Source organism: Gopherus evgoodei, chromosome 15 (genome assembly GCF_007399415.2).
Source record: "Gopherus evgoodei ecotype Sinaloan lineage chromosome 15, rGopEvg1_v1.p, whole genome shotgun sequence".
In the NCBI taxonomy this organism is placed as follows: Eukaryota; Metazoa; Chordata; order Testudines; family Testudinidae; genus Gopherus; species Gopherus evgoodei.
The window spans coordinates 12,467,268-12,493,259 of NC_044336.1; the positions used below are offsets into that span (position 1 = coordinate 12,467,268).

General features: G+C 51.3%; 1 protein-coding gene across 3 annotated transcripts in view; it reads right to left on the minus strand.

Annotated features, from left to right (window-relative positions):
* Positions 1 to 8,198: 8,198 nt before the first annotated feature.
* The window catches only part of MGAT5B (alpha-1,6-mannosylglycoprotein 6-beta-N-acetylglucosaminyltransferase B), a 171,783-nt gene continuing 153,989 nt past the window's right edge, over positions 8,199 to 25,992 (minus strand). The window contains exons 16-19 of one of the 3 annotated variants that reach the window (XR_003996677.1): positions 20,430 to 20,504; positions 17,386 to 17,660; positions 13,201 to 13,706; positions 10,081 to 10,156 (exon numbers count right to left, since the gene is read on the minus strand). Coding sequence is in view for 2 of the 3 variants with exons in the window: in XM_030534902.1 (XP_030390762.1) it covers positions 13,508 to 13,706; positions 17,386 to 17,660; positions 20,430 to 20,504 (549 nt within the window). In the remaining variant the exon portion in view is untranslated. Of the gene's footprint in view, positions 10,157 to 11,812; positions 13,707 to 17,385; positions 17,661 to 20,429; positions 20,505 to 25,992 lie in introns of those variants that run through there. The other 2 variants (XM_030534902.1, XM_030534903.1) reach the window with 2 other exon arrangements.

The following is a 25,992-nucleotide window of genomic DNA, read 5'->3' on the forward strand; positions in this document are numbered from 1 at the left end:
GCAGGAAGCAGAGCAGATTTTCACCTTAGTTTCCAAGAGAACTGAGCATGATTTGTTCTGGACTACACACCTAGCACCACCAGCTTCAGCAGCAGCTTGTAAGTTTCCTAGTATTCTCTCTCTCAGCTTCCCACAGGCTCCCTCCCTCACAGAGCTGTTGTGAGAGTCAGCTGAACATTTGCAAAGCACTTGCTTTGAGATTCTTAAATTACGGGTCCCATCGAAATGCAAAGTATTATTTAAAAAAAAGTCTTTGAATAGAGACTCTCCTGATTTTATTTATACACACGCTTGCTCAAAGAAACAGAACTACTTAATCAATGCTTTCCTTTGTGTAAATTTGCCTGGCTGGGATGGAAGCTGCCATTTTCAGTGCAAAATTGGATGGACAAGAGCTCGAGGATAATTGTAGCACTGCCCACTTCTACCTAGCTCTGGGTGTGTGTGGGTGTGTGTGTGTGTGTGTGCGTGCGTGTGTGTGCGCGTGTGTGCGCGCGCACTCACACAGAAAGTCTCGTTCTGATGCACGTGTGCTCCAACTTCAGACCCCACCAGGCTCATCTGTGTGTTTGGTGGCAGGATGCACTGACCCATAGAGCAATTATTCACTGATGCCTCACTAGGAGATGAGTGGTTTCAAAAATCTTGCCACAATTTTGGGAGCTGAGCACTTGAAAAACTAGCCCTGATGTCTTTGGAAAAATGGAAGCCCATCTCTATAATGGGACAAACCAAAAATGCCTGAACCCCAACACCCTGCAGTGTCACCAGCTCACACAAATTGATCCCGAGTCACATGATATTTGATGTTCTTCCTGAAGCCCCAGCAGCTGGAATCAAGACATTGTATTTGAATCCCAGTTTTCTTTGTTTAAAAAAAAAAATACGTTTCCCATGCTTGTGGATGTGGAGAAAAGCTTGAAAACTTGAAGCACATAAACCACAAAGGCCCAGAAAGCAAATATAAACGAACCCCAAATTGTTTATATGAAAAAATAAATCTCATGATTTATAAATCACTCATGATTTTGGGGGCCTGACTTCTGATTTTTGAAACTTTGGGGTTGGTCATCATGACCCTGGCAGTCTAAGGATTTTCAAACCAGATCTGATTCTTTGGGCGCTTAAAGCCTGTCTCTGCTTGTCACTGTTTCTGCTGTTTATTTCTTCTGTGCATTCACGAGGCTGGTGAGTTTCACTTCCTGGTTCCTGTGCACAAAGCTGTTGTGTTTGGTTTCCAGCACTGCAGGGCACAGTTTACACTTTTTTATTGACAAAATTCTTTCCATCAATTTTTTTTTAATTGAATCCTATGAAAACATTTCTCTCCATAGCTGTTTGCCCTATTTGAATTGCTAGGGTCCCTTTGACATCTGTTGCGTCCCTCAGAGTCTGCCCTTTCACTGATGTTCTAGTGCTTCTTTGCCTTTCATGGAGATAATTTCCCAGGGGGACAGTGACCAGCAACAGCTCTCGGTGGCTGGGTCACTTTTAATAGCTTTAATACAGACGAGTGGATCGCAGGGGAGACTTCCTCAGCAGTTCTTGAGTCTCATTTCTGAGTTGCTTGCAGGTCAGGCAAGTTGGTGATTAAAGCAGATTGTCACTTTTATTGCAGTCTATCTAGTTAATAGCCCAGGGAGGGCAATGGGGAGCTGTTTCCCTGAGAGCAGCTAGCCGGCTGCCTCTGATCAAGGACATCTCCGTCCCTGCAAAAAGCAGTCTAATGCAGTCTGGGATGGTTGAGCTGTACATGCAAAGCGGTTCGGCAGCTTGCTGGATTCCCACCCCGTTCTTTGCAATGCAAACTGACCTCGGAAGATCATCCAAACCAATCCTGCACCAGGGTGCACCGGCTATTGGTGCTGACTGGCATGGAAATACATTGGAGAAACCATGTTAGAAGCATGGGCTTTTCAACAGATGAATGCTGGGAATGCCCCTGTACAGAACATGGTGGTCATCAAGCAGATGGAACAAAGGACATCCCTATGCGGTTCTTACAGGCATTCACCCCAGAGGACAGAGCTATCCCACAGCATCCCTAATCAAAGGGGATGGAGCTTGCCGTGTGTGCAGCTTCACTCTGAACAGTCACTGGGGGAAGTCCATGGTCTCCTAGGTGGTTCTTTCTTTGCAAGTGGCTGAATCATGCAATGTAGCATTAAGCTTTAGGGGAGCAGTGTGTCAATGCGCTCACACTGGAAGAACAGGAGAAAGCTGGAAAAGTAGAAAGAGAATCAAGAGTTGCAGAAACACCTACCTAGGCTGGAGTGTCCTGTTGTATACAAGTTTCACCTCCGGGATTGAGTCATTCTGTGACCCCCACTAGACTTGGGCAATCTGCATGGCAATCTGCCCACATTTCCGAGCAGGCATCTCATTCTTCCCACTGACCTTGCTGTCCGTCCGTCTTAAGTACTTCAATGGCCTCATTCCCGTAGCATTGAGCAGCTCACACTCTAAAGGATTTACCGTCACGAGAGAGATAGAAAAGCACGTGGAGACCTGAGATGCAGAAAGACTACAGTCCAGACCTGCAGAGTTATTTAGGTGCCTAACTCCTATTGAAATCAATATGAATAAGGTACTTAAATAGCAGCGAGTATCTAGCCCTAAATGACTTAGCCAAGGTCACAAAGGAAGTTTGTGGCAGAGCATAGAATCAAACCCAGGTCTCCCCTGTCTCAGCCTAGCACCTAACAGCTGGACCATCCTTCTCCAGTTTCCTGGTGCTGCCTATTTATGAAACATTTCTCTCAGTTTGCCTTGAGATGCAAAGGGAAGTGATCACTATTACTACTACAGACTATCAGAAACCCAAGTTGTTTTGCCCTCTTTCCCATGGCTCTGGTATCCATGCTCCAGGGCTGGAGCAGCAGCAGAGCCATCAGAAGGAATTAGAGATGCACATAAAAAAAAAAAAAAAAAAGCCACCCTCTCCTTTCATTCACTTGAATGAAGACAAAGAAAGTGCATCTGGGAACAGAAAGATTAACATCTCAGCAACACTGCGATCAAAGGGACGTGTGTCTCGATAAGATGTTGTATCTGAGTCGCTGAAACAAGCCGATGGCATAAAAGCAGGGACCATGCAGACAGCAGGCCTGACTGAAATAAAGCTAAGAACTCCCTGCACAACAGGAAACCTACATCTTGCCCAGCTTGGGACATGGCAAGTTGGGACCCAATCCTGAAGGTGGATAAGCACCCCACAATTTCCATTGACCTCAGTCTGAACTGTCATTTCCATCCAAGGCTGACGCATAGCCGCTGGATCCAGGTATGGATCATCAGTAGCCCTGTGGAGAGGACTCCCTGAGGTAGCCAGGAGAATGGTGATACAGAGATGGCTGACTACCTTCCCGCCATTCATTGCCACATGCAACCCTTTCATACTCTTACTACTGGGAGAATGGCCTGGTGTAATAAATGGGTTAAGATGGGGTGTGTGGCTGCACACCACTTCCCTCTGCTGGATGGTTCAGAACTGCTTAACAGTGTGTCATAGGCTCTATACTGGTAACAGCTAACGGAGATTCTCCCTTAGCTCAAGCACTAGAGACTCACGCTTTTGGAGCTGAAAGATTTGAATTCTGTTGCCATGAAAGTTCTGAGTAGCCCTGGTGTGCAGCCTAGTGATGAACCAAGAAGTCCAAGGTAGCCATGGATTCATAACAGTAATGTGCCTCTTTTCACTCCCCATTCTCCTAGACGATGCCTTGCTGCCTCTCCTTAGTATGCAGGCTGCCTCTGAATCCATCCACTACTTACTAGCTGCGGTTTGACAGCAGCAAAGAAAGAAAAATTAGACCACCTAGAGGCCTGTCTCTGTGTCACAAGAGGCTGGTAAAGGTGACTCAGGTGCTTGTCGCAACAATATAACTCTGATATTTTCTGCCCTTATAAAACACAGATGTGATATATTCAGCAATATCCCTTTGCCCCATTCCAACCCCAGCAAACCTCACGCTAATATCAGAAAACTCTTGCAATGTATCATGCATCCTCCACATGCCTAAGAGGTTGGGACTTGGAGGCTTATGTCAGCAGAGAGGCAACAGAAATCATCCCATGGTCATGCTGTTTAAGTGGATGGGAGGGGGAGAAAAGATTCCATTAAAGCCTCACAGAGACAGTGCATGGGGCTGCCCACTCAAAAGCCCGGAGAATACCAGCTCCATCACCCCATCCCACAAGCCACAGGACAGTCTGCTGCCAAATGGAAATTTTGACTTCACCTCCTGCTGCCCGGGTGTGTCTGCTAGCAAGATGTGGGCAGAGTAGCCCAAGAGCGCACAGGGATGGGTGACTGCCACTGGGACGCTGACTTGCGAGCTGCCTTTCAGGATGAAGTCTGCTTCTGGGAAGCTCAATCTCCACTCTGGACTTTCTCTGTGACATATAGCAGAGCAAATATCATTAGCTACTGGATTTACCCCAACACACAGGGAGACTGAGCCCCTTACCCGATAGATGAAAGTGCGGACTTGGTTTCACTTGTGAGGAAATACCACACCAGGACACTCCTCTTGGCAGCATCCAGGGACAGGTTCAGTGTAAAATGGCCCCAAATGAACAGCTTTGAGTGTTGCCTGGGCCTGGTGGCCTCAGGCTGTGATATTGCAGGGACATCACCTCCCGCTTTCTGGCCAGGACTTTGGAAAAACCTTAGGGCACAGCAGCTGCCAAAGAATCCATCCCTCCCAAATTTCAGCCTGCAGGCTGGGGGGCAGAGCCTGGGAATGGGGTTGCTGCCGAGTGGACACTTCTGCAGTAGAGACAGGATCCATCCAGCTCATAGCTGTAGCTCACTGTTGGGTCTGAGCACCTTGATTTAAGAACTCCTAGAAACTGAGTCCATAGCAGAAGCAGCTTCCATGTTCCAGAGGAGGGTGAATCAAGACTAGGGATGATCAGGCCCTGCACTCTGAAAGAAGCCCACCTCTCACTCTCCAGGTAGCCTCTGTCCACCAGTGGCAGAGTCCGGTATTCACGACAGCCATTTCTGTTCCCAGCTAGGCTTGTTCTTTTCCCTATGGCACACCTTGACCTAACTCCCTGCAACCCCTGGATTCTCTCCTCATCCATGTGTGCCCATTGCTTGGAAGATTAAAGAGGTGGAAGAGTTAAGCGTGGGGGTAGTCTTTGAATGCCGTGCCCCGATATCCTGCTGCAGCTAAGCTGGATCCTGTCCTCACCTGCCTGCCTGTCCCAGGATGGAAGCAGGCAAGCTGTGCTGTCCCTAGTGCTTGGACTAACTATAGAGATGCTTTTGCCCCTTTGTGCTACGTTAGGGCAGATTGAGAAGGGTAAACAGGGTTTTTCTTCTTCTTGCTTTTCACCTTAGGAATTGCAGGAATATCAAAGGTTTTCTGCCTTGTCTTTCCTGGGATACAAGCAACCAGCTCTGGGATGTGTTAGAGTTCCCAGCTTCACCTCCTGACATGGACACCTGGCTTAGTTCCTGTTCTCCCAAACAGGCTTTGGCTGGCTCCCCAGCGGGTGGGTTTCTCTGCTGTCATCTCGCCCCGTTTGCCTGCTGATGTGCCAGCCGCAGCGACATCCTGCCCTCTTCCATTTCTGGAATGGGATGACTCTCCTCTGAGCCCAAACAGACACTGTTTCTACATCAGCTTGTGTTAAGCGAATGCGACGCTGGGGAAAGGTGCTATGCTGCCACTCCTGGGGACTGAAGTCCTTTATTGGTCCACAGACCAAGCCATTGCCAGCTCCTCCCACACTGCCCCAGCTCCCCTCAATCCTCAGCCTCTGCTGAGATTGCCAGCGTGGAGCCTGATTGGAAGGGCAGCTGTATGATGCAGGCATCAGCCCACCAGGACCTGGCTAAGACCCAGAAACTCATTTCACCTAGGCCACCAAGCAAACATCAGCTCACAGCTGTCTGGGGTCACTTCCACCCCACACAAGATTCAAACCAGTGTCCCAGAGATGAAAAGTCCCACCCCCACAAAGCCATCCACTGTCATAGCCAGATAATACTTTAAGAGCCATCTCCCCATCCATTTCATTGCAATCATTTTGGGCTCTCTCTGGCACTACTATCAAACACATGGCCCAGGCAGCGCTTCCCATTTGGAGGGACACTCCCCAGGCTGCTATGTATGGGGCTTACCCCACCCCAGCCTCCTGAGTTGAACAGAGTCCAGGCACAGCCCTGGCTGGGTCTCTAGGCACATGCTGGGGCTGCAAATACTCTGGCTGGCACCCCCTGCTGAGACCCTGCAGTCCAGTGATCTCCAAACTTTCCACAGTTGTAGCCCCCTCGCCTGGGAGCTGGGCCAAGCCTCCTGCACCACAGCTTCTCTCTAAGGAGGGCCTTTAGGGGAGTAGTATGGCTTAGGAACAAAGAGAACAGGCTTGATTCTATTCCTAGCTCTGCCCCTGGCCCACAATGCACCTGTGAGCAAGTCACTTGCTGTTCCTCAGTTTCCCCACTCACCCTTTATTTATCTTCTCTTTTGGCTTATAAGCTCTTCAGAGTAAGGACTGCCTCTTGCTCTGTGTTTGTATAGTGCTTAGCCCAGTGGGATCTGATCTTGGATGGGGCTCCTAAGTGCTACTCTAATGTAAATACTAACAGTTTTAGACACATTCGAGACTTCTTTTAAGGTGGCCAGAAGGGGACACTGGCTTCCTGCTCTGCCCAGATCCGAGCTGACAGGACACCTTTTCAGTGCTCCGAGATGCAGCTCAAGGAGTGAGGGCTCCAGCTGGAATGTCTGACAGGACACAGCAACTGTCTCACTGGACAGTAAGGCAGTAAAAGGGAGAACGGATCCAGCATGTGACCAATCTGTTTTATTTTTCAGCCCTGTTTCCACATGGCATATAACTTTATAGCTATTTTAATTAAAAAAAAAGAGGTTATACAACTCCAATATAAGAAAAAATGTCAGCGGCAACCCTCCAATAACCCGCTAGCTTTCACAGCCAGGCTTGAGTGAGCAACCTTACAACAACAAACCAGTATTTGCATCCCTGCTCAAATGCATAATCCTATAGTCACAAACCAGCATATGTATCCTCATGCCATGAGCCACCCTGCATTAATAAACCAGTCTGCAAATATACAATCTGAGACAGCACATTTTGGTAAACGAGCTGGGAAAAAATTAAAATGTGAAGCACTCCAGCAGTTTCTCTAGGCAATGGTGACTAATACTGATACTTTACCAATTATGACAAGTACCTTAAAAGGTTTTTTTTCTACTACATTTTCACTGCTTTATGTGAAGACTTGTGTTAGTGTAACATGCACGACATGAAACCTTTGGGTCCCACCTTTTCAGGTAAGGATGAAATATTTGTGTTTTGCTTTCTTACCATTTCACTGATAGGAGAGTGTATTATTGGTTTTAATTCATAGGGCCCGATTCTCATTTATACTGAGACTACTTTACACCACAGACAGAGTAAAGGGGACTTAAAATGGAGTAAATTACACTTTATGAGATTGCAATCTCATAGGGCAGAGTTATCTTCGAGATCTGTGTTTTACAGCACCTAGAACACTAGGGTCCGGGTCCCTGAGTGGGGCTCCGCGGTGCTATTCAAAATAATAATACACCTACTCCCACTGTAAGGCCCCGCAAACTGCTAGAGTGGTGCAGAGAGGTCCCTGTGTAAAAGGGAATCAGGCCCATCATCTCCTGGGATAATTAGATGGAGAAAGTCAAAAGGATGTTGACATGGGGGCTGTCAGAGACCCAACCTGGAAAGAGGCTGACAATGAAATAGCAAACACAAGCAGCAAAGAAACAACCCACCACATCCTTGTTCCTCATCTCGCTAATGTATCAATTATTACAGAAATAAATATTATTAAAAACTCTTGAGTTGGCTCGATTGCATCCCTCCCTCCCCCAATAGAGCAAAGAGTGACTGTCACTGCAGAAGCTTCCCCAATTCCTCCACGTGTGGGGCCAGACACCCCGCTGGTGTAGCACCATTGATTCATTGTGCACTGGGGGAGCTGGCTCTTTATTACGGCAGTGTCTCCTAATGCAACAGCATTGAGCGGCGTGCATGGTGAGGGGCAGGTTTACATGCCTCAGCCAGAGGCCTTTGCTCCCCACATGTCTGGTTTCCTTTGGGACAGACGCCTGATCCGCAGCAGAACACGGCACATTGGTCCCTCCAACCAACCACATGGGGGCATCACCTTCCTTCTTGTTATCATAATAGCTGAGAAATGCTCCCACCCTCTGTAGGATCCCAGACTCAGAACAGTTCCCAGTCCATCCAGAGAGAGACAAAGAATGAGCCTTCCCTTTCATAGGCCGGTCATATTTATTTTCATATAAAACAAGAGACAGAGAGAGGCAAGGACAAAGCAGAGAATTGTACATTACCAAGGGAGAAGCGGGATACACAATGTGTGTGAATCTCTACACTACCCCCATGTGGCACCATTTCAAAACACCTCTCTGAGCAGTGAGCTGGTGATGCTGCTGGGTTTGCCTGTTGTGTGTGGTATATTTACGGCTTCTGATTTTAGGTTTTAACCAATAGACACCAGTAGAACACCGCCGATAAAAAAAATAAAATGGATTCATCCAATAAATGCCAGAAAAACCACAAATGGTTACTCAATTCATGCTGATGTCACCCCTTTCCCAATGACGTTTGTTTCTATAAGGGATGCTCCTGCTCTCCGACTTGCATCAAAGACATTGTCTACTAGAAGCAATAATGTGGACTCTGGGTTTGTGACTGGATTGGTCCATGTAGACCCTGCTTGTGCACACTAAAGGTTCCCTGATGCGCTTTCATGTAGTGCTGTTTGATGCAGTACTGCGTTAATGTGCTCTAGGGAACAAATACACTAAACCCCAGATCAGGAGTTCAATTACAAGCATGCTAAGCTTAAACTATGCGTAAGCCATTGGTACAGATATCATACAAATTAAAGTGGACCCTATTTAGAGAAGAATTTTGGGAAGTACACCCCAAAAATCTCTTCCATATGACAGAGAAAGCCCCGAAAAGCCCTGATTTTTGGACATGGACATAGAATTCAAAAAATCGCTAAAATACCCTCCCCAAATTTAAAATTAATAAAGCCCCAAATCAGAAGCCCTCTGTATATTGTTTTCAGAAGGAGTTAAAGCCCATCAGTGGTGTCAGGTAACATTTATACCCTTGGGAGATCAGAAGGGCTGGCAATGGCCAGTGGGATGGTAATGCTGCCAGAGGCTGGCACAGCAGAGACTGAAGGCTCTCAGAAAAGTGGGCAGTGCACTGAAACATGGTGCTGCTGGGAAGGCGCAGAGGTCAGAGGGGCTAGAAGCACAGTTTAATTGTCCTAGTGAGGATGTGATGTATCCAGCAGCTGTCTCGTTTAGCAAATTGTGGCTGCCTGCACCCAATAGTAACACCTGGGGCAGCTTTCCAAAACCTCATGCAATAGAGAAACCCATAGGCACCCTCCCAATTTCCTCAGAAATCAGACGATTGCATGACTCCTACTCCACTTGGATTTGAACCAGAGCCCGTCAGCGTTAAAAGCATGAATCTCTCCCACTTGAGCCAAAGGAGTCATGCCGTAAGGCAGCCACGGTAATAGACATTTATCCTCTTATACAGACCTGCATCAGGCAGGGACAGAGTCTCACACTGCACTAGCATGGGTTACAATTGTGCATGCAGACAAGCAATTTGTGCACACAAGGGGCAAAGGTTTTGCACACGGAACAGGCATTGCACTGGAATTGCCCATGTGGGCCTTAAGGACCTTGTGGCTCAGTGACCAGAGGAAGCATTCGAAGTCCTCCAGATGTTTGTTTCTTAGCACAACTCAGCATCCTGAGTCCAGCAGTAATTCCTCCCCTTGGCTGATCCTACTGATGCTTCCCTTCGCATTGAGAATGCGAGTAAGTACTCAGTCCAGCAGCCCTTGGCTTTCCCCTGGTTTCCCACTCCCTTGCCACTCTCCATTTTCTTGTCACGGTCTGATTTGATGTGGTTAAAAAAGCGCTGTTGGGAGCCTGTGGCCCTAGAACATATATTGATTCTTTTCGTCCGCGATAAGTGACAAGATCTCAGAATCCCACCTGTCGCTTGGTGCGTCGTCTTTCCTTCACTGATTTGGTTTGTGCTGATCTTCCTCCTTCCAGCCAGGTGGGGCCGTTGGCTGCACATGGAAAGTGGGAACATTGCAAATCACTTCTCATTTACAGCAAGGGCAGCCCAAAGCTAGCAGTACACCCTCCCTAGGATACAGCCTGGTCCTATGGCCTCCATCACTACAGTATTTGAGCAGCCCCTTAACGGACAAGAGGGAAACTTTATCATCCTATTTTACAGAGGGAGCTAGGAGGCACGCAGAGACTCAGACCTATATGCACAAAGTGACTGAGCTGCCTAAATCTGGGCTTTACACACCTAAATCCCAGTTTTAGGCATCACTCTGATCCACAAGATCCCCACTCAGCTGCCCCCTAGGCCTGAAGGCACCTCAACTCACCCCGCACATCAACTTTTTCAGTACAAGTCCCTAGGTGCGTAAGTTTCTGTCTCCGAGCATGCACGCAGCTGCCCCAGGCAGACCTCCAGGCACCTGTCCCACGCCTAAACCCTAGCCCCATCCTCCAGCCACATGGAGAGAGCTGGCATGCCCAGAGCCCACCTCATGCCACAGACAGTGGCAGCGGTGCAGGAGACAGCTTCCTTTATCCCCTTCAGCCCAGTGTTTGGGTAAGGTGAGGGGCAGGGTATAGGACCTATGAGCTCCCTGTTAGCACCTCCAGAGTTGCTGGCACTCTGGTGGGAGGGCCAGCTGAGGATGGAGAGATGCCCTCCCTTTGGACTAGCCCTTGGAGCTGGTGGAGCAGCAGGAGAGAAGCACTCTGTAAAGGGGGTGGACATCATACAGGGGATGCACACCCTGGCATCCCCTAAGAGGAGGGCTAGCGGACTCAGTCAGCATTCCTCCTGGGACTCCAGCTGCAGCATAGCCCCTTCGTCCCCTACTGGGTGCAGCAGCAGCAAGTAATCTGGCCTTGTCTGATTGCAGAGCAGAGCAGGATCACACAGCCTGGGCACATACCGGCAGGCATGCAGGCAGAGAGAACATGTAGCTTCACCTCCTGAGAGCCAGACAAGACCCGCTAGGTGCCCATGTCCTCTGCTGTGAGAACTGAAACTCTCCCTCTCTGAAGTGCCCCACACGGCATAGACCCCAGTCAGGGTATGGAAGACACAAAGATCCCAAGTTGTCACCCCAGGAAAACAAGAGAGAGGCCGTGGGGAATTGCAGCCACTCAGCATCACAAGCTGGAAGGTAGGTGTCCCAGCACCTGTCCACAAATGGGGTGAACTCCCCCACTAACTCCACTGCAGCCATCCTCCCCAGCCCTGGGCTGGCACTGTGAGAGAACCCCCCCCCCACACACACACACATACTCCTTCCCAGCCCCATGCTGGCACCGGGAGAGAATCCCACCCCCTTCCACACACACACACCCCTCCCCAGCTCCATGCTGGTACTGGGAGAGAATCCTACCTCCCCCCCCACACACACACTGGGAGAGAACCCCCCCCACACACACATACTTCTTCCCAGCCCCGTGCTGGCACCGGGAGAGAATCCCCCCCCTCCACACACACACCCCTCCCCAGCTCCATGCTGGCACTGGGAGAGAACCCCCCCCACACACACCCACTCCTCCCCAGCCCCATGCTGGCACCGGGAGAGAACCCCCCCCCCACACACACACTCCTCCCCAGCCCCATGCTGGCACCGGGAGAGAACCCCCCGCCACACACACACACACTCACACTCCTTCCCAGCCCCGTGCAGGGCAGACATTGCCAGACTGGTCCCTCTGCATCCCTATGCTGTTAGCATGGCTCCCAGGAAGGCTCTGTGTGGGACCAGCCGCTTCTCTCAGGGCTCAGCGGATGGGCATGTCTTGAGAGCTCCCTACCCAGAGCCTCCCCGAACACTTCCAGTGCTGCGAGTCAGCCGTGCAATGCCACACCCTTCCTGGTCTGCCTCCTCAGGGATTCCCAACCACTGGCCCATGTGCCTCTCCTGCCATATCAGGCTTGGGGGACTTGCTCTCCAGGCTCCCCCCTGCCAAACCTCCAGAGACCAGTGGGGGTGGGTTACACCTGCCACCTGACCCACAGCCAGCTGTGCCCGCTCGAACCTGCCAGGGGGTCGGGCTGCTCCACAGCCCAGTCTCACAGGGGCAGCCCATGCTCCCTGGTGGTGCAGAATGTCTCCGACTGAATGGGAGATTGCAGGGCTGCTGGCCTGGCTCCCCAGCGGACTAACACCTCACCCATGGGGTGTCTCAGGGCAGGAGTTTAATTCAAACAAAAAACTCACAAAGTAACACAAAACAAAGCGCTCACCCTGAGCAGCCCTGGCCACAGAGGTCTTTCCTCTGCCCCTGCCCCTTTGCTCCAGGGCCAGACACCACCCTCGCTCCTGGAGCTCCCCTTCCAGCAGCTCTCTCAGACCTTTCTGGAACACAGCTGACCCCTTCCCAGCTGGGTCTGATAATGGAACAGGGCTGGCTGGCCCCAGGCCCCTGTCCCTTAAAGGGGCAGAGCACGCCATTCCGGGGATGGTGAGGACTGGCTGCTACAGCCAAGGCCTTCGTCTGGGAAACTAGGAGAGCAGCATGAAGAAATGGGGAACCACTTGGTGCGGGGGTCAGCTCCCTCCCTCAGAACGTCCCTCTTTGGCCCCAGCTGTGAACAGGTCGATCCCTGCACACTCTGTTCTGGCATGTGACTGCCACAACATTAACATCCCCCTGAGCTACTGCACAGGGACGCTTGTCTCTGGTGCTGTGATGTCGTGCCCAGAATCTCCACCCCCACCCCCCGCACTTCTGCGGGGCAGGGTTCCCAAGCTCTTACTAGTGCTAGTGACGGGAATGGAATAAGAGACGTGTTCCCATCAGCATGTGTAGAACGCCTCCCCCTCCCTCTGTCCCTTCCAAAGGCAGGACAGTGGATCGGACTGATAGAATCGAAGGCATCTTCCTAGATGTGTCTGGCACTGGAGCCTTCCAAGATCTGTCACCCCCACGTAAGTATTTCTAAGGAGATTGTTCCAAATAACTCCTCAGGAAGGACCGATGGTTGTTTTGCTGCTTTAATTTGATAAAAAATATAAATAAATAAACTAGGACGTTAAAAGAGGATGAAACTCAAACCAACAGGCTGCTGGCGCCTTGTCCTACTGAAGCGGCACTGGGCTCCTCTGAAGTTCAGGTGGGCTTGGGCGTGGAAGGAGATGTGTCTTGAGAAATAAAAATCCAGCATGAGCGGGTGGTCAGTCACGGACATTTGACTGGCAGACAAAACAACCGACAGAGTCTGACATCCAAAGTCTCGACATGAGTTTCCAAGAACAGGGAGCTGTCCTGTCCTTCTTGGATATTGCAGAAGCTTTGAGAAAAAGCTACTTGTTGCGTGTGGCATGTCACAACACACGCTCTCCGGACTCTGGGAGCAGGGGGTGGAATCACAAGCAGTCCCTGCACAGAGCCACTTGTCCTTTCTGGTAATCGCGACATGGGCAGAGGCGCCGGTACTTGGTGCTGTAGCCTGCACAGCTGTACAGCAGCGGTTCCTTCTGGAGGTAGCACTCCTGCACATTTTCAGCCAGCGCCGGGTAGAGGTGGCTCATCTCAGACTCCATGCTGTCACAGGCAATGCGAAGCCTGGGAAACAAATACCCCAAATTGAATTTTGTTGTGTCCATCTCTGCACCTGCTTGTCAGTGGGTTTCACGTTGGATCAGAATATGACTTTAGGGAGGGCTGCTACATGTCTGGGGGAGATTTTAACACTGTTCTGTTTACAGAACACCCCTACTTCAAACATCACTGCAGACCTGTCCCTCGCCTGCAAGAACACTAAACTTAAGTGACGTATGATTCGCATAGTGAGTGCTTAGAAACTACATGTGACTACCTGAACAGCCTGAGATCTGTGTGACCCATGCAGCCCAGATGTGAACCTTGCGAGATCACCCAAACCTATGTGTGCATGCCGCATGACCCAAGCAAACCACACATGGAATCCAGGTGACTGGCACAAGAACACATAATAGGCTCTCTGGGCCACACTGCACTTTCAGAGGGCCACGTGCAGCTCCCACTGATTTCAATGGGAGCTGCTCCCATGCATCTGAGAGATTCTAGGCACTTGTGTGACACACATGAGGTGCATGTATCAGATCCAGGTGTGGGTTATTGTGAGAGGAGACTGGCCACAGGATAGGGCTAGGCCAGTGGGATGGGACACACCCCCATCCTGCTGACAGCAAGCTGAGTAGCAGCACCTGCAGAGCATGCCCTACCCGGAGAAAGGCAGCTTAACAAGTGAAGCTGGCCATAGAGCATCTATTGGGTGTCTGGGAAGTGGGCAGGCAAAGCCCGCCCACTGCGAAAGGATCCTCCCCCAGCCTAAGGGGAGGAACCACAGGGCCACAGAACCCACTGAGTGCGGGGGACAACTAATAAAAGAACAGGGACAGGAGTGAGGTCAAAGGGTCAGAAGGAGGGAACCTAACGGGGACACCGAGCAGAGAACCCCGGACAGCGCCCACTGCTCCTCGAAGGCGTCAAGGGAGCCAGTGGACGCCGCCCAGAGGAACTCCGCCCGGATGCGTGATCGGACCATGGAGCGGAAGCAAGCCCCACAGTCACCGGAGTCTCCGTCGGCCAACCTCCCCTCCCTGGTCGCGTGGATGGCCTTTTTTGCCAGGGCGAGGAGGAGGTTGACCAGGAGGTCCCGGGACTTCGTGGGGCCACGGATAGGGAGTGCATACAGAAGGAGGTGAGGGGAAAAGTGTAACCAAAAACGCAAGAGGATGGCTGTGAGGAGCCGGTGTAGGGGCTGCAACCTGGCGCACTCTAAGTACACGTGCGCCAGGGTCTCCCTCACGCCGCAGAAGGGGCAGGTGTCCGGGACAGGGGTAAACCGCGCCAAGTACACGCCCGTGCTCACGGCCCCATGGAGGAGCCGCCAACTGATATCCCCAGTGGGCCGTGGGACCAGGGTGGAGTAGAGGCTGGCCCACCGGGGCTCCTCACCCTCCAGAGGTGGCAGGAGGTCCCGCCACTTCGTATCAGGGCGGGACACGAGGGTGAGGAGGTGAAGGGTGTGGAGCACGAGCGTGTAGAGCTGTTTCCTCGGCGCGGTTTGGAAACGTACCGGCTGCAGGTCGTGCAGCCGGCTTGCGGAGAAGGGACGGGGGGGGCGGTCGGACCTACGGGGCAGGGGCCCGATGAAAAGGTCCGGAGGGCTTGGGGTGGGGGGTGGGCGGGGCGTGCCCTCCCGCAGGATCCGGTCGAGATAGGCCCGAGCAGCGGGCGGCAAAGCGGCCTCCAGCTCCTGGAGTACGCGCCGGGGAGTGCAAGGTCTGGAGAGCCCCATGCGGTGAGCGAGCGTCAGGGGATCCAGCCAGCCTCCCCGGTCGTAGTCCAGGAGGTCTCCGACCCTGGTGGCTCCCGCCAGGACCAGCCTCCGGCGCACCGCGGGGGACTCCGCCACCTGCACACGAAGCTGGGGATTGTGTAGCAGGGGCTGGCCATAGAGCAGCAGGTGAGTTTCCCAAGAGGAGAGGCTGATAGAGACAGCTAGGGAGCCCAGTAGCCACGGGAGCCGCACCTGGCCAGTGATTTGTGCTCGCTTTCCCCCCTGCCTTGTTTAGGGCAGACAGACATTGCAGCCCTGAGCAGTGCTCTGGATGTCTGTTCTTCTCTGGTCCAGCTATAGGACACTGACGGAGCTGCACCAGGGACTGGAGGTAACTGTACCCAGAAAGGACCTGGGAGCGAGCTCACCACCCCTGGGGAACCGTGAGCTTAACCAGGAAAGGAGGTTCCAGAGGGGACGCAGGGGCAAGAAACACAAAGAGACAACGACCAAACCCAGGCTGAGAGCTGGACTGACTGCGGCCAGCAACAGCAAACTTCTTGGAGTAGCACTAGAGGGAGGAATGGACTGGATGGAAAGTGAGATTGTCTTGCTTCCTGCAATGTGTAGGTGGAGCTAGAATGCTGGGGTCTCCTCTGGTGAGCAGCAGAATGCCTCTGAGTATCTCTGCGTGCCCAATGGCTCTGCCTAATAAACTCCAAGCTGAATTACTTGACTCTGAAACAGCGATTTCATTCTGAAAGCGGGCGGGACAGAGCAGAGTGAGTGGAATCTGCACTTCTGCTCTAATTTATAATATAAAAATGTCACTAGGACTCAAACTGCCTGCCTGACCCGTGTGACAGAAACGGCAATGCTTGCATTTTAATTGTCCACCACGCAGCATGGAATTGGGAGGCAGATTTATGCTCTATTAAAAACTTCACAGCCTGTGTGTTCAAAATAGAGTGTTATAGAGAAAGTTATAAAGGGGGTGTGGGAGGGGAGGGCAGGAGAGGGAAAGGTGTCTGAAAACTCCAACATTTGTTTTGAAGCAGAAGCCTATTCGGCACAATGCATGCAAGTGACACAAATAGAGCAGTCTGTGCATGTCGGGTTGTGTACAAAGAGCACTGCAATAGACCACAGGGAGGTAAAGCCAGGGGAGCTGTGTTTGCAACACTGCAGAAATAGCACTGGAAGAACAGAACAATCTCACCTTTGAGAAGGTCAGTGAGGGAGTGTTGCCTAGCAGTCAGAATAAGGGCTTGCAAGACAGGATACCTGGGTTCTGGTTTTGGCTCTGCTACTGGCTCGGTGTGCAGCCTGGGGTGAGCTATGTGGGGCCAGATTCTCCAAGGAGCTCAGCGCCCAGATGCTTCCACTGTGACATCTAGGGCCAGAATCTCCAAGGAGCTCAGCGCCCACCACACCCACCACATGCTGAGCACTCTCAGACTTACGTGAGCTATGTCTGCCCAGCGTGGCACTCTGTCCCCTTCTAGTGCTGGCCAGGCCAACTGGCACTCGATGAGCCTGCCATGGTCTCAGCTAAGAAAGGGGCAGCTTTTAGCTCAGACAGTACAGGTCCCAGGTTTGATCTGTGTGGCCGACAACCCACCCTATAGGTCAGCATTATGCTAAAATTAGAGATAAGCCTGACTGAGGAGGCTGATCTTTTCTGACTGTTCTGGGTTTAAGTCCTACTTTTCTGAGATGCTTAGCACCCACAGCTGTCACTGATGTTAGCTGGCCCTGGCCAGCGCAGCTCTGCCAATCAGACCTTTAACCTCTCTGTGCCTCAGTTTACCCATCTGTAATACAGGGATAATAATGTTGCCTTATGATAGAGGAGTGCTTTGATGCCTACGGAAAGCATTTTAGGGGCCCTTACAGAGGGGAGCTATAGCAGGGCAATGGATTATTATCACCCTATTGTGCAGGGGGGCAAGATAAAGATGCGAGAGCCATACTCACTGGAGAAACACGTCCTTCTTGTTGAGAAACTCGAAGAATGTCGGCTCACAGACCAGCCCGTGCTCCTGACAGGTCTGAGTGCAGGCTCGCCCGGCCTCAGACACCCACACCTGCATGGAGCTCACAGGAGGCCAGACATGGGGGGCGCTGCTGGCATTGTACAACCACACAAGGTGAGTGGCGTTCGGTGACAGGGTGAATGGACTCGGAGAGCTTGGCATAGCATGGCCGTTGGGCTTTGCTGGCAGAGGAGGAGAAGCCCCAGCACAGAAATCCTAGCAGGGCAGAACAGGACAGGTCAGAGAGTGTCCCGCGGGATGGAAACGGTTAAACATAGGGCTGGTCTGAAGGGAAACACTTTCTAGGTTGCAGCTGGGGCTAGTTCTGCTGCCTTGAGCTCAGGTCCCTTCCACCAGCCAGAAGGTAACACCTGAAGGCCTCCCCAGGCAGTAGCGAGGGCTGCTGAATATATCTGACTCAGACTCCATTACTGACTCCTGCCCTGACCTGGTGGACCTTCCCCACAACAGAGAGATCAAAGGGCTCTTCCCGCACTGCTGAGCTTTGCGAGCGAAGGATTTCGGCTCAGAGGCTGTTTCTGCTCCGGCTTTCCCAGGTTCCAGTGCAGCCCCTTGCCAGGAGCCAGCTTACAGGGGGCCCAAGGAGCCAATGCAGCAAGAAAGAATGTTCCATGGGGAGCCCAGCCCCTAGGGATTTGCTCTGATAGACACCCACAGCCCTGCTTAGGAGCAGGAGCTGAACTAGGGTCCCAGAGATGAGCAGCCCCCTATTTCCCCTGTTTTTTGGTGGCAGGGCTCCATACAGAGCATCTCTCTCCTTGTCACCAGGATGTACTGATAACTGCAAAGGAACATATCCCTGCAGATACGGAGCGACTCCTCACTCGTCTCCACCCAGGCACAGCCCAGAGAAGCGGTGAGCAGGGCTGCTAAGGTACCACAACTACACACACCACCTCGCTTCCCAGTGTCTGTTCAGGAAAGTTCCAAAGCTGCAATTGGTGGGTGCTACCAGAAGATTAGGTAGAAGCATCCACAGCTCCTGCCAGTACCATGCCGGGCTTCAGCCAGAGCCACTGGCCCTTGACTTTCATGAGTCCTAAATCCCCTCTCAGATTCAAACAGACACCAATAGCCCGCAGGGCTGTGGGCCCTGCCACTGGCTAGCTGGCTGCGTCCTGAGCCACAAGCGAGTATGTATGTCTGACAGCTACGGTTGCCAGGTGTCTGGTTTTCAACTGGAATGCCTAGTTAAACATAAGAACAGCCATACCGGGTCAGACCAAAGGTCCATCTAGCCCAGTATCCTGTCTTCCAACAGTGGCCAATGCCAGGTGCCCCAGAGGGACTGAAGCTAACAGGCAATGATCAAGTGATCTATCTCCTGCCATCCATCTCCACCCTCTGACAAACAGAGGCTAGGGACACCATTCCTTACCCATCCTCGCTAATAGCCATTAATGGACTTAACCACCATTAATTTATCCAGTTCTCTTTTAAATGCTGTTATGGTCCCAGCCTTCACAACCTCCTCAGGCAAGGAGTTCCACAAGTTGACTGTGCTCTGCATGAAGAAGAACTTCCTTGTATTTGCTGCCTATTAATTTCATTTGGTGACCCCTAGTTCTTGTATTATGGGAATAAGTAAATAACTTTTCCTTATCCACTTTCTCCACAGTTGAACAGGGACCCTGGCGGCTCCAGTCAGCACTGCTGACCAGGCTGCTAAAAGTCTGGTTTGCGGCACAGTAGGGTTAAGGCAGGCTCCCTGCCTCCCCTGGCTCTGCATGGCTCTTGGAAGCAGTGGATTGTCCCTCTGACTCTGGGGCAGCTAGGGGGCTCTGCATGCTGCCCTGGCTCCACAGTCCCAGCCAATGGGAGCTGCAGGGGCAGTGCCTGTGGGCAGAGGCAGCGTGCAGAGATGCCCAGCCATGCCTCCACCTAGGAGCCAGAGGGACATGTTGCTGCTTCCAGGAGCCACCTGAGGTGAGCGCTGCCAGGAGCTCGTACCCTGAACTCCCTCCCACTCCTCAAGCCCTGAGCCCTCTCCTACTCCCAAACTACCTCCTGGAGCCCACATCCTGAACTGCTTCCTGCACAGCCCCCTGGCCTGGAGCTCCCTCCCACACAAACGCCTCCTTTCTGGCCCCACCCCAAGCCCGCACCCTCAGCTGGAACCCTCATCTGTTCCTGCACCCCAACCCTCTGCCCCAGCCTGGTGAAAATGAGCAAGTGAGCGAGGGTGGGGGAGAGCAAGCAACAGGGGGAGGAGGGATGGAGTGAGCAGGGCAGGGCCTCAGATAAGGGGTGGGGAAGGGGCAGGGCCTCATGGAAGGGGTGGGGCAGAGTGTGGGGCAAAGGTGTTTGGTTTTCAGCAATCAGAAAGTTGGCAACCCTACTGGCAGCGCACGTAATAATCACTGGCTGCAGCGCCACCCAGGGGAGGTCGCTGGTGCTTTCAGACCTTGGGCTTAAGAAGGGATAGAGATCCTGGAATGCTTTGAATGAAGTGGTTTAGCAGCAACCGCTCCTCTCAGACAGGCCTTGGGCCTTGACCTACTTGCAGCCCTGCCAAGAGCTCACAGGCTGTGAACCTTGGCAGTGAGGGGATCTCAGAGGGTTCCCCCGGGTCTGCAGGAAAGGGGGGTGGGTTCACAGGAGTTTCCTCTCTCCTCCTGTGTTTTCCTCTGGTTTTCAGGATTCACTGAGCTCTATTAGTTTGGTTTAGAATGGAACTACTAACCCTTCCCTGGAATCAGGGGCTGTGGAAACTCACTGCAACCCACCACTACTGCCCCTCGGGTCACTCCAGGCCCCCACAACTCCCTCCCTCCCCAGCCAGGTCACTCCAAACCTTGGGCCCCTGGCTGGCTGAAAAGTATTGTGACCCTCCGTGTCCCCTTTGATGAACATGCAGTTTGTTGCACATCTTTAAACACAGCCTGCTGGCCAGAATGCCTGGCTGGCTGCTTCCCCCAAGAAATGAAGTGGGAAGCCCTGTGGGGTGGGAGAGCAGTCACAGACCTGGTGCTGAATGTAGGCGTGAATCCGCTCCAGCATCCCCTCGCAGGTGTATTCATAGGGTACGTAAGGGTCCACCTGTGGAAAGGAAACATAGGACATAGTCACAAGCAGGGAAAGACCCCTCCCTTCCTCTTGGCTTAGGGTGCTCAGCTGACCACCACTTACAAACCCAGCTCACGATGCCTGTGGGAGGAGGAAAGTTAATGGGAGCTCGTAATCACAGACCAGTTTTCCTAATGGCCCTTCATGTTTCCTTTCACAGCAAGACCTCCTGAAATCCATTTCCAGGCCTATCTTCATTGGCGGGAGCAGCTAATGTTAGGTGTAAGGTGGGCACACAAGCACCAACCAGTGCTCCAAAGAGATCGCTTGCTGCATTGCGGCCTGCTCTGAAGTCTCCACCGGGCTGACAGCAGAAGCAGAGCGGCTGGCTCCCAGAAGGGGACAGCAGCAGTGTGGGTAGGGTTATTATGCTCCAGTACTAATTAATCCATTCTTAATAATTGCTCACACTTTGCGTTAGAGCAGGGTTTCTCAAACAGGGGTCGCTGCTTGTGTAGGGAAAGGCTCTGGTGGGCCGGGCCGGTGTGTTTACCTGCCCCGTCCGCAGGTCCGGTCGATCACAGCTCCCGCTGGCCGCGGATTGCTGCTCCGGGCCAATGGGAACTGCTGGAGGCGGCGCGGGCCGAGGGACTTACTGGTCACTGCTTCCAGCAGCTCCCATTGGCCCGGAGCAGCAATCCACAGCCAGTGGGAGCCGCGATCGGCCGGACCTGCGGACGGGGCAGGTAAACACACCAGCCCAGCCCGCCAGGGGCTTCCCCTACACAAGCGGCAACCCCTGTTTGAGAAACCCTGTGCTAGAGCCCTGTGGGACCCTGAACTTCTGTTTCCTGGGAAGTTCCACAATTTCTATATTTGTTTTAGTGCTGAATCAGAATGAAAAAAAAAAGAATTTCCTGAGAAACAACATTTTCAACATTTTTTTGTTTTAGGTAAATCAAAACAAAATATTTCAATTTTGACTGTTTTATATTATTATTATTATCTAATATAAAATAAAATAAAATTTTTGGAAAGTCCTTTAAAAAAACCAGAATGCTCCGTTCCAATAAGGAACAGTGCGACCATATTAAAATGTAGTTGAAATCAACATGCTTCCACAGAAAGTTCAGATTGAGACAAATCAGCAGTTTCTAGCAGGAAAACATCCCACTGGAAAATTTCTGACTTGCTTTATTATGCACGTCTCTAGCCCCTTCCACCCGAGCATCTTTTTCTGGGAGCTGGGTGCACTCTTGGAGCAATCTGCTCTCTGGATAGAACCATGGCCTTGTCTCCAAGTCTGCTACCCCACCAAGGTTTTCTTGGGCACTTTCAGGGATGCTGGCAATCATCATGTTGGACCTGTTAGAAATGCCAACAGACACATGCAGCCATTTGCTACCAAGAGGCATGTGGATGGAGTGGGGATGTGAAAGATGGGAGCCCCAACAACAGACGGGCTCAGCAAAACAAGTGGCTCTTTGTGAGACTCCCTCGTTCTTTCCTTTCCCCTCATTCTAGGAGACCAGCGCTCAGAATGGGACAATTAAGGATCAAAACAAAGCCTGGAGAGTCCTCCCCACACTCAACAAAAGCCCCTCACCTTGGACAAAGCCTATGCCCTTTTGGAAGAGTGTGTGCAGCTCCGAGCACAGGCTTGAACAAAATATGTTGGGGATAGGAGCTTTTGAAGAGCTGATTAGTAATCAATAGCATCATAATGGATTCCTAAGTTTTGTGACACTCTAACGGTGACTGCTGCCTATCAGACTGATCGATCATCTCATGCTACCTTGTGCTCCCCTACTGTCTGTCTGGTGTACCCGCCTGTTGTCTCTCAGCGTATACTTAGGCAGTAAGCATTTTTGGGTCAGGCTGACTTTTTGTCATATGTATGTACAGCACTTAGGATGATGGAGCCCTGTTCGAGCCCTGTTCCCCGGAGGGGGCTCCAGGTGCTACCACAACAACAACATTTACAATATTTGGAGCTGCTCAAAGTTTGTGTCACAAAAATGAAATTGATAAAGAAACAAAGACTGTCGACATTATCAAGATGCGCCATTTCTTGCAAACAATTTTTTTGTGTGTTATACCCAAACTTGCATTTTCTTACTGAAAACCAGGTTTTCAACAGTTTGGGTTAAACACAGGATGGAAAATGTCCTGGGATGTGGGCTCATCTCAAACACTGCTCAGGTGCCGAAGTACCAGCAGGCTTCTCAAATGACCTAAAGAGCACACGAAAGTCTGGCTAGAAGACAAAACCGTTAAAGAGCCACCAAGAGCTGGATAGCCGCCAGGAGAGAGACCAGGGTGCCAGCATTACAGAGCATAGGGCCTGGCCTATATGGGAGAGTGCTAACCTTGTAAAGAAGGGGGACTGTGGAGACTGGGATATTCCCAGGATTGTAAGAGCAGGGTGACTGGAAAGACCGAGATCTTTAGAGCATTACCTAGCACAGCAATGCTGCTATATAGTAAAACACAGGAAACTTGGGGCAATGGGGTGATATGTGAGCTTAGAAAGGAAAGTGCATTCCCTGGGCCGGTACCTCCATATTAATCCAGATCTGTAATAATTGACATATTCTGTTATATTAGCACCACCCCCATCCAAAAACTGTTGGACTAGTTTTTTTTAAAGTGAGTGACAGGTGCTCAAGAACTAGGGCCTGTTTGGGTCCAATGGGGTGTGCAGAGAAATGTTGCCAGTTATCTGTGTTGTACAAGAAATGAGTCTGGCAGGTCTCAGCCCAGTTCCTAGTGCACTGTGTCTATGTGACAAAAACCACCACAGCTGTCAGTCTGAGCAGGGCAGCTAAGGATTCCCTGGGCCTGGAGTCTAAAGCCATGCAGCAGTATGGGTGGTCCACCCGCAGGTCCCACATGAGGCACATTGACATGGATCAGAGTGGAGAAACTTGCATGGCTTCCAAGCCATGTGCTGGGCAGCTTGTGCATGAAACAAAAGAAGCACAGGCCACATGGCAAGAGACTATAAAAGGCAGCTTCATCTTCTCCATCTTCCTTACAGTGGTGTAGTTGGTGAAGTGACCTCTGGCGGGACACTACTGAGAGTATTAATTCAGGACAAATTGTTTAGAGCAGGGTAGTCACAGCCCAAGGCTGGGGATCCTTTACTATTAAGGCATGCCAAACCAGCCAAAGAGAGGGACTTCGGTTTCACCCCACTGGCTAACCAGAAGTCATATAAGCAACTCCCTCAGATACTCCAGTTCCCTTGTATCACCACCAGCACCGCACCTTATGGGGATGAATGGTTATGAAAACCAAAATCTCAGTTAAAAAAAAGGTACTCCCAATACCAAAGGACCAAGCCCCAGACCCAGGTCAATATACAAGTCAGATCTTACCCACAAATCACGCTGTTGCCAATCCTTTAGAATCTAAAATCTAAAGGTTTCTTCACAAAAAGAAAGAAATATAGATGACAGCTAAAATTGGTTAAAGGAATCAATTACATACAGCAATGGCAAAGTTCTTGGTTCAGGCTTGTAGCAGTGATGGAATAAACTGCAGGCTCAAATCATGTCTCTGGAGTACATCCACAGCTCGGATGGGTCATTCAGTCCTTTGTTCAGAGCTTCAGTGTAGCAAAGTTCCTCCAGAGGTAAGAAACAGGATTGAAGACAAAATGGAGAAGATGAAGCTGCTTTTTATAGCAGCACATGGCTTGGAAGCCTTAGAGTTCTTGCCATAGGTATGTCCCTGCATGCCTTGCTGAGCCATAAGATGTATCTGCCTTCTCTCAATGGGTCAGTTGTATGGCTGATGGGCCTTAATGGGCCATCAAGCAGGCTAGGCAGTGCTGATGCCAAATTGTCTGCACAAGTTTGAAATACAGACGGTACAGAGCCAATACATATAACTTTAAATACAAAAATGATACACGCATATAGATAGCATAATCATAACCAGCAAATTATAACCTTTCCATAGACACCTTACTTGACCTCCTTTGTACAAGAATTGGTGCCACTGCAGGACCTTGGTTGCAACAATGATCTATATGGTCACAGTTCATGTCAATAATGTCACACACAGCAGGACATTTCAACAGGAAACAAAGCCTGCTACCAACGAAGTATTCAATCCGACCTAGGCCATGTCTACATCTAAAATTTTGCAGCGCTGGTTGTTACAGCTGTATTAGTACAGCTGTATAGGGCCAGCGCTGCAGAGTGGCCACACTTACAGCAACCAGCGCTGCAAGTGGTGTTAGATGTGGCCACACTGCAGCGCTGTTGGGCGGCTTCAAGGGGGGTTCCGGGAACGCGAGAGCAAACCGGGAAAGGAGACCAGCTTCGCCGCGGTTTGCTCTCGCGTTCCCCGAACCACCCTGCAAACCGCAGGGAAGGAGACCTGCTTGATCGGGGTTCCGGGAACGAGAGAGCAAACCGGGAAAGGAGACCAGCTTCGCCGCGGTTTGCTCTCGCGTTCCCCGAACCACCCTGCAAACCGCAGGGAAGGAGACCTGCTTGCTCGGGGTTCCGGGAACGAGAGAGCAAACCGGGAAAGGAGACCAGCTTTGCCGCGGTTTGCTCTCGCGTTCCCCGAACCACCCTGCAAACCGCAGGGAAGGAGACCTGCTTGCTCGCGGTTCCGGGAACGCGAGAGCAAGCCGGGGAAGGAGACCAGCTTGATTACCAGAGGCTTCCTCCTTCCACGGAGGTCAAGAAAAGCGATGGTAAGTGTCTACATTGGATTACCAGCGCTGGATCACCAGCGCTGGATCCTCTACACCCGAGACAAAACGGGAGTACGGCCAGCGCTGCAAACGGAGTTGCAGCGCTGGTGATGCCCTGCAGATGTGCACACCTTCAAAGTTGCAGCGCTGTAACTCCCTCACCAGCGCTGCAACTTTCTGATGTAGACAAGCCCCTAGAGACTCTGAACCCATCCAGCCTACTCACCTGCTACCTCTCAAAACAAATGCCTCCTCATTAGCCAGGCTAGCACTGTGCTGGGACAGGGTTTCCAGCTGAGTTAGTGACCATGGCTGTGTGGGACAGAACTCTTGAAGGTAATAATCCATTGATGGTAGAGCGAAGCTTGATGGGTCCAGGTCTGATGTTGGGGGCAAAAGCAGAGTCTAGCAGCAGGAACTCTGACTGGCTCTGCTCTCCAGACCTTTGCAGACCTGCTTCATTATAGGGTCCAGTGTGCCCACTAGTGCTGATGAGGAAGGGATCAAGGTGGTAGGTGGGACCCAAAGAGAGACACAAAGGAGCACCAGTGAAACATCTCAAAAGGTGAATAATCTTTGTGTCTTTTTTCCAGTTTTGCAGGCAATACATCATTTCCCCTCTACTCCCCCCGCCCCTTCACCAAGCCCCAGAGGGGAAAAATGCCTAATGGAGTCTCAATGGATATTTAACATTCGGAGCTTAAGCTTTATTGCACCACAAAAGACACGCTGTATGTAAAACAGAGCCTCTGCTGAGACCGATTAGCATTTAAATGGAAGCTATGATTAGCTTTAAAAGTGAGCAGG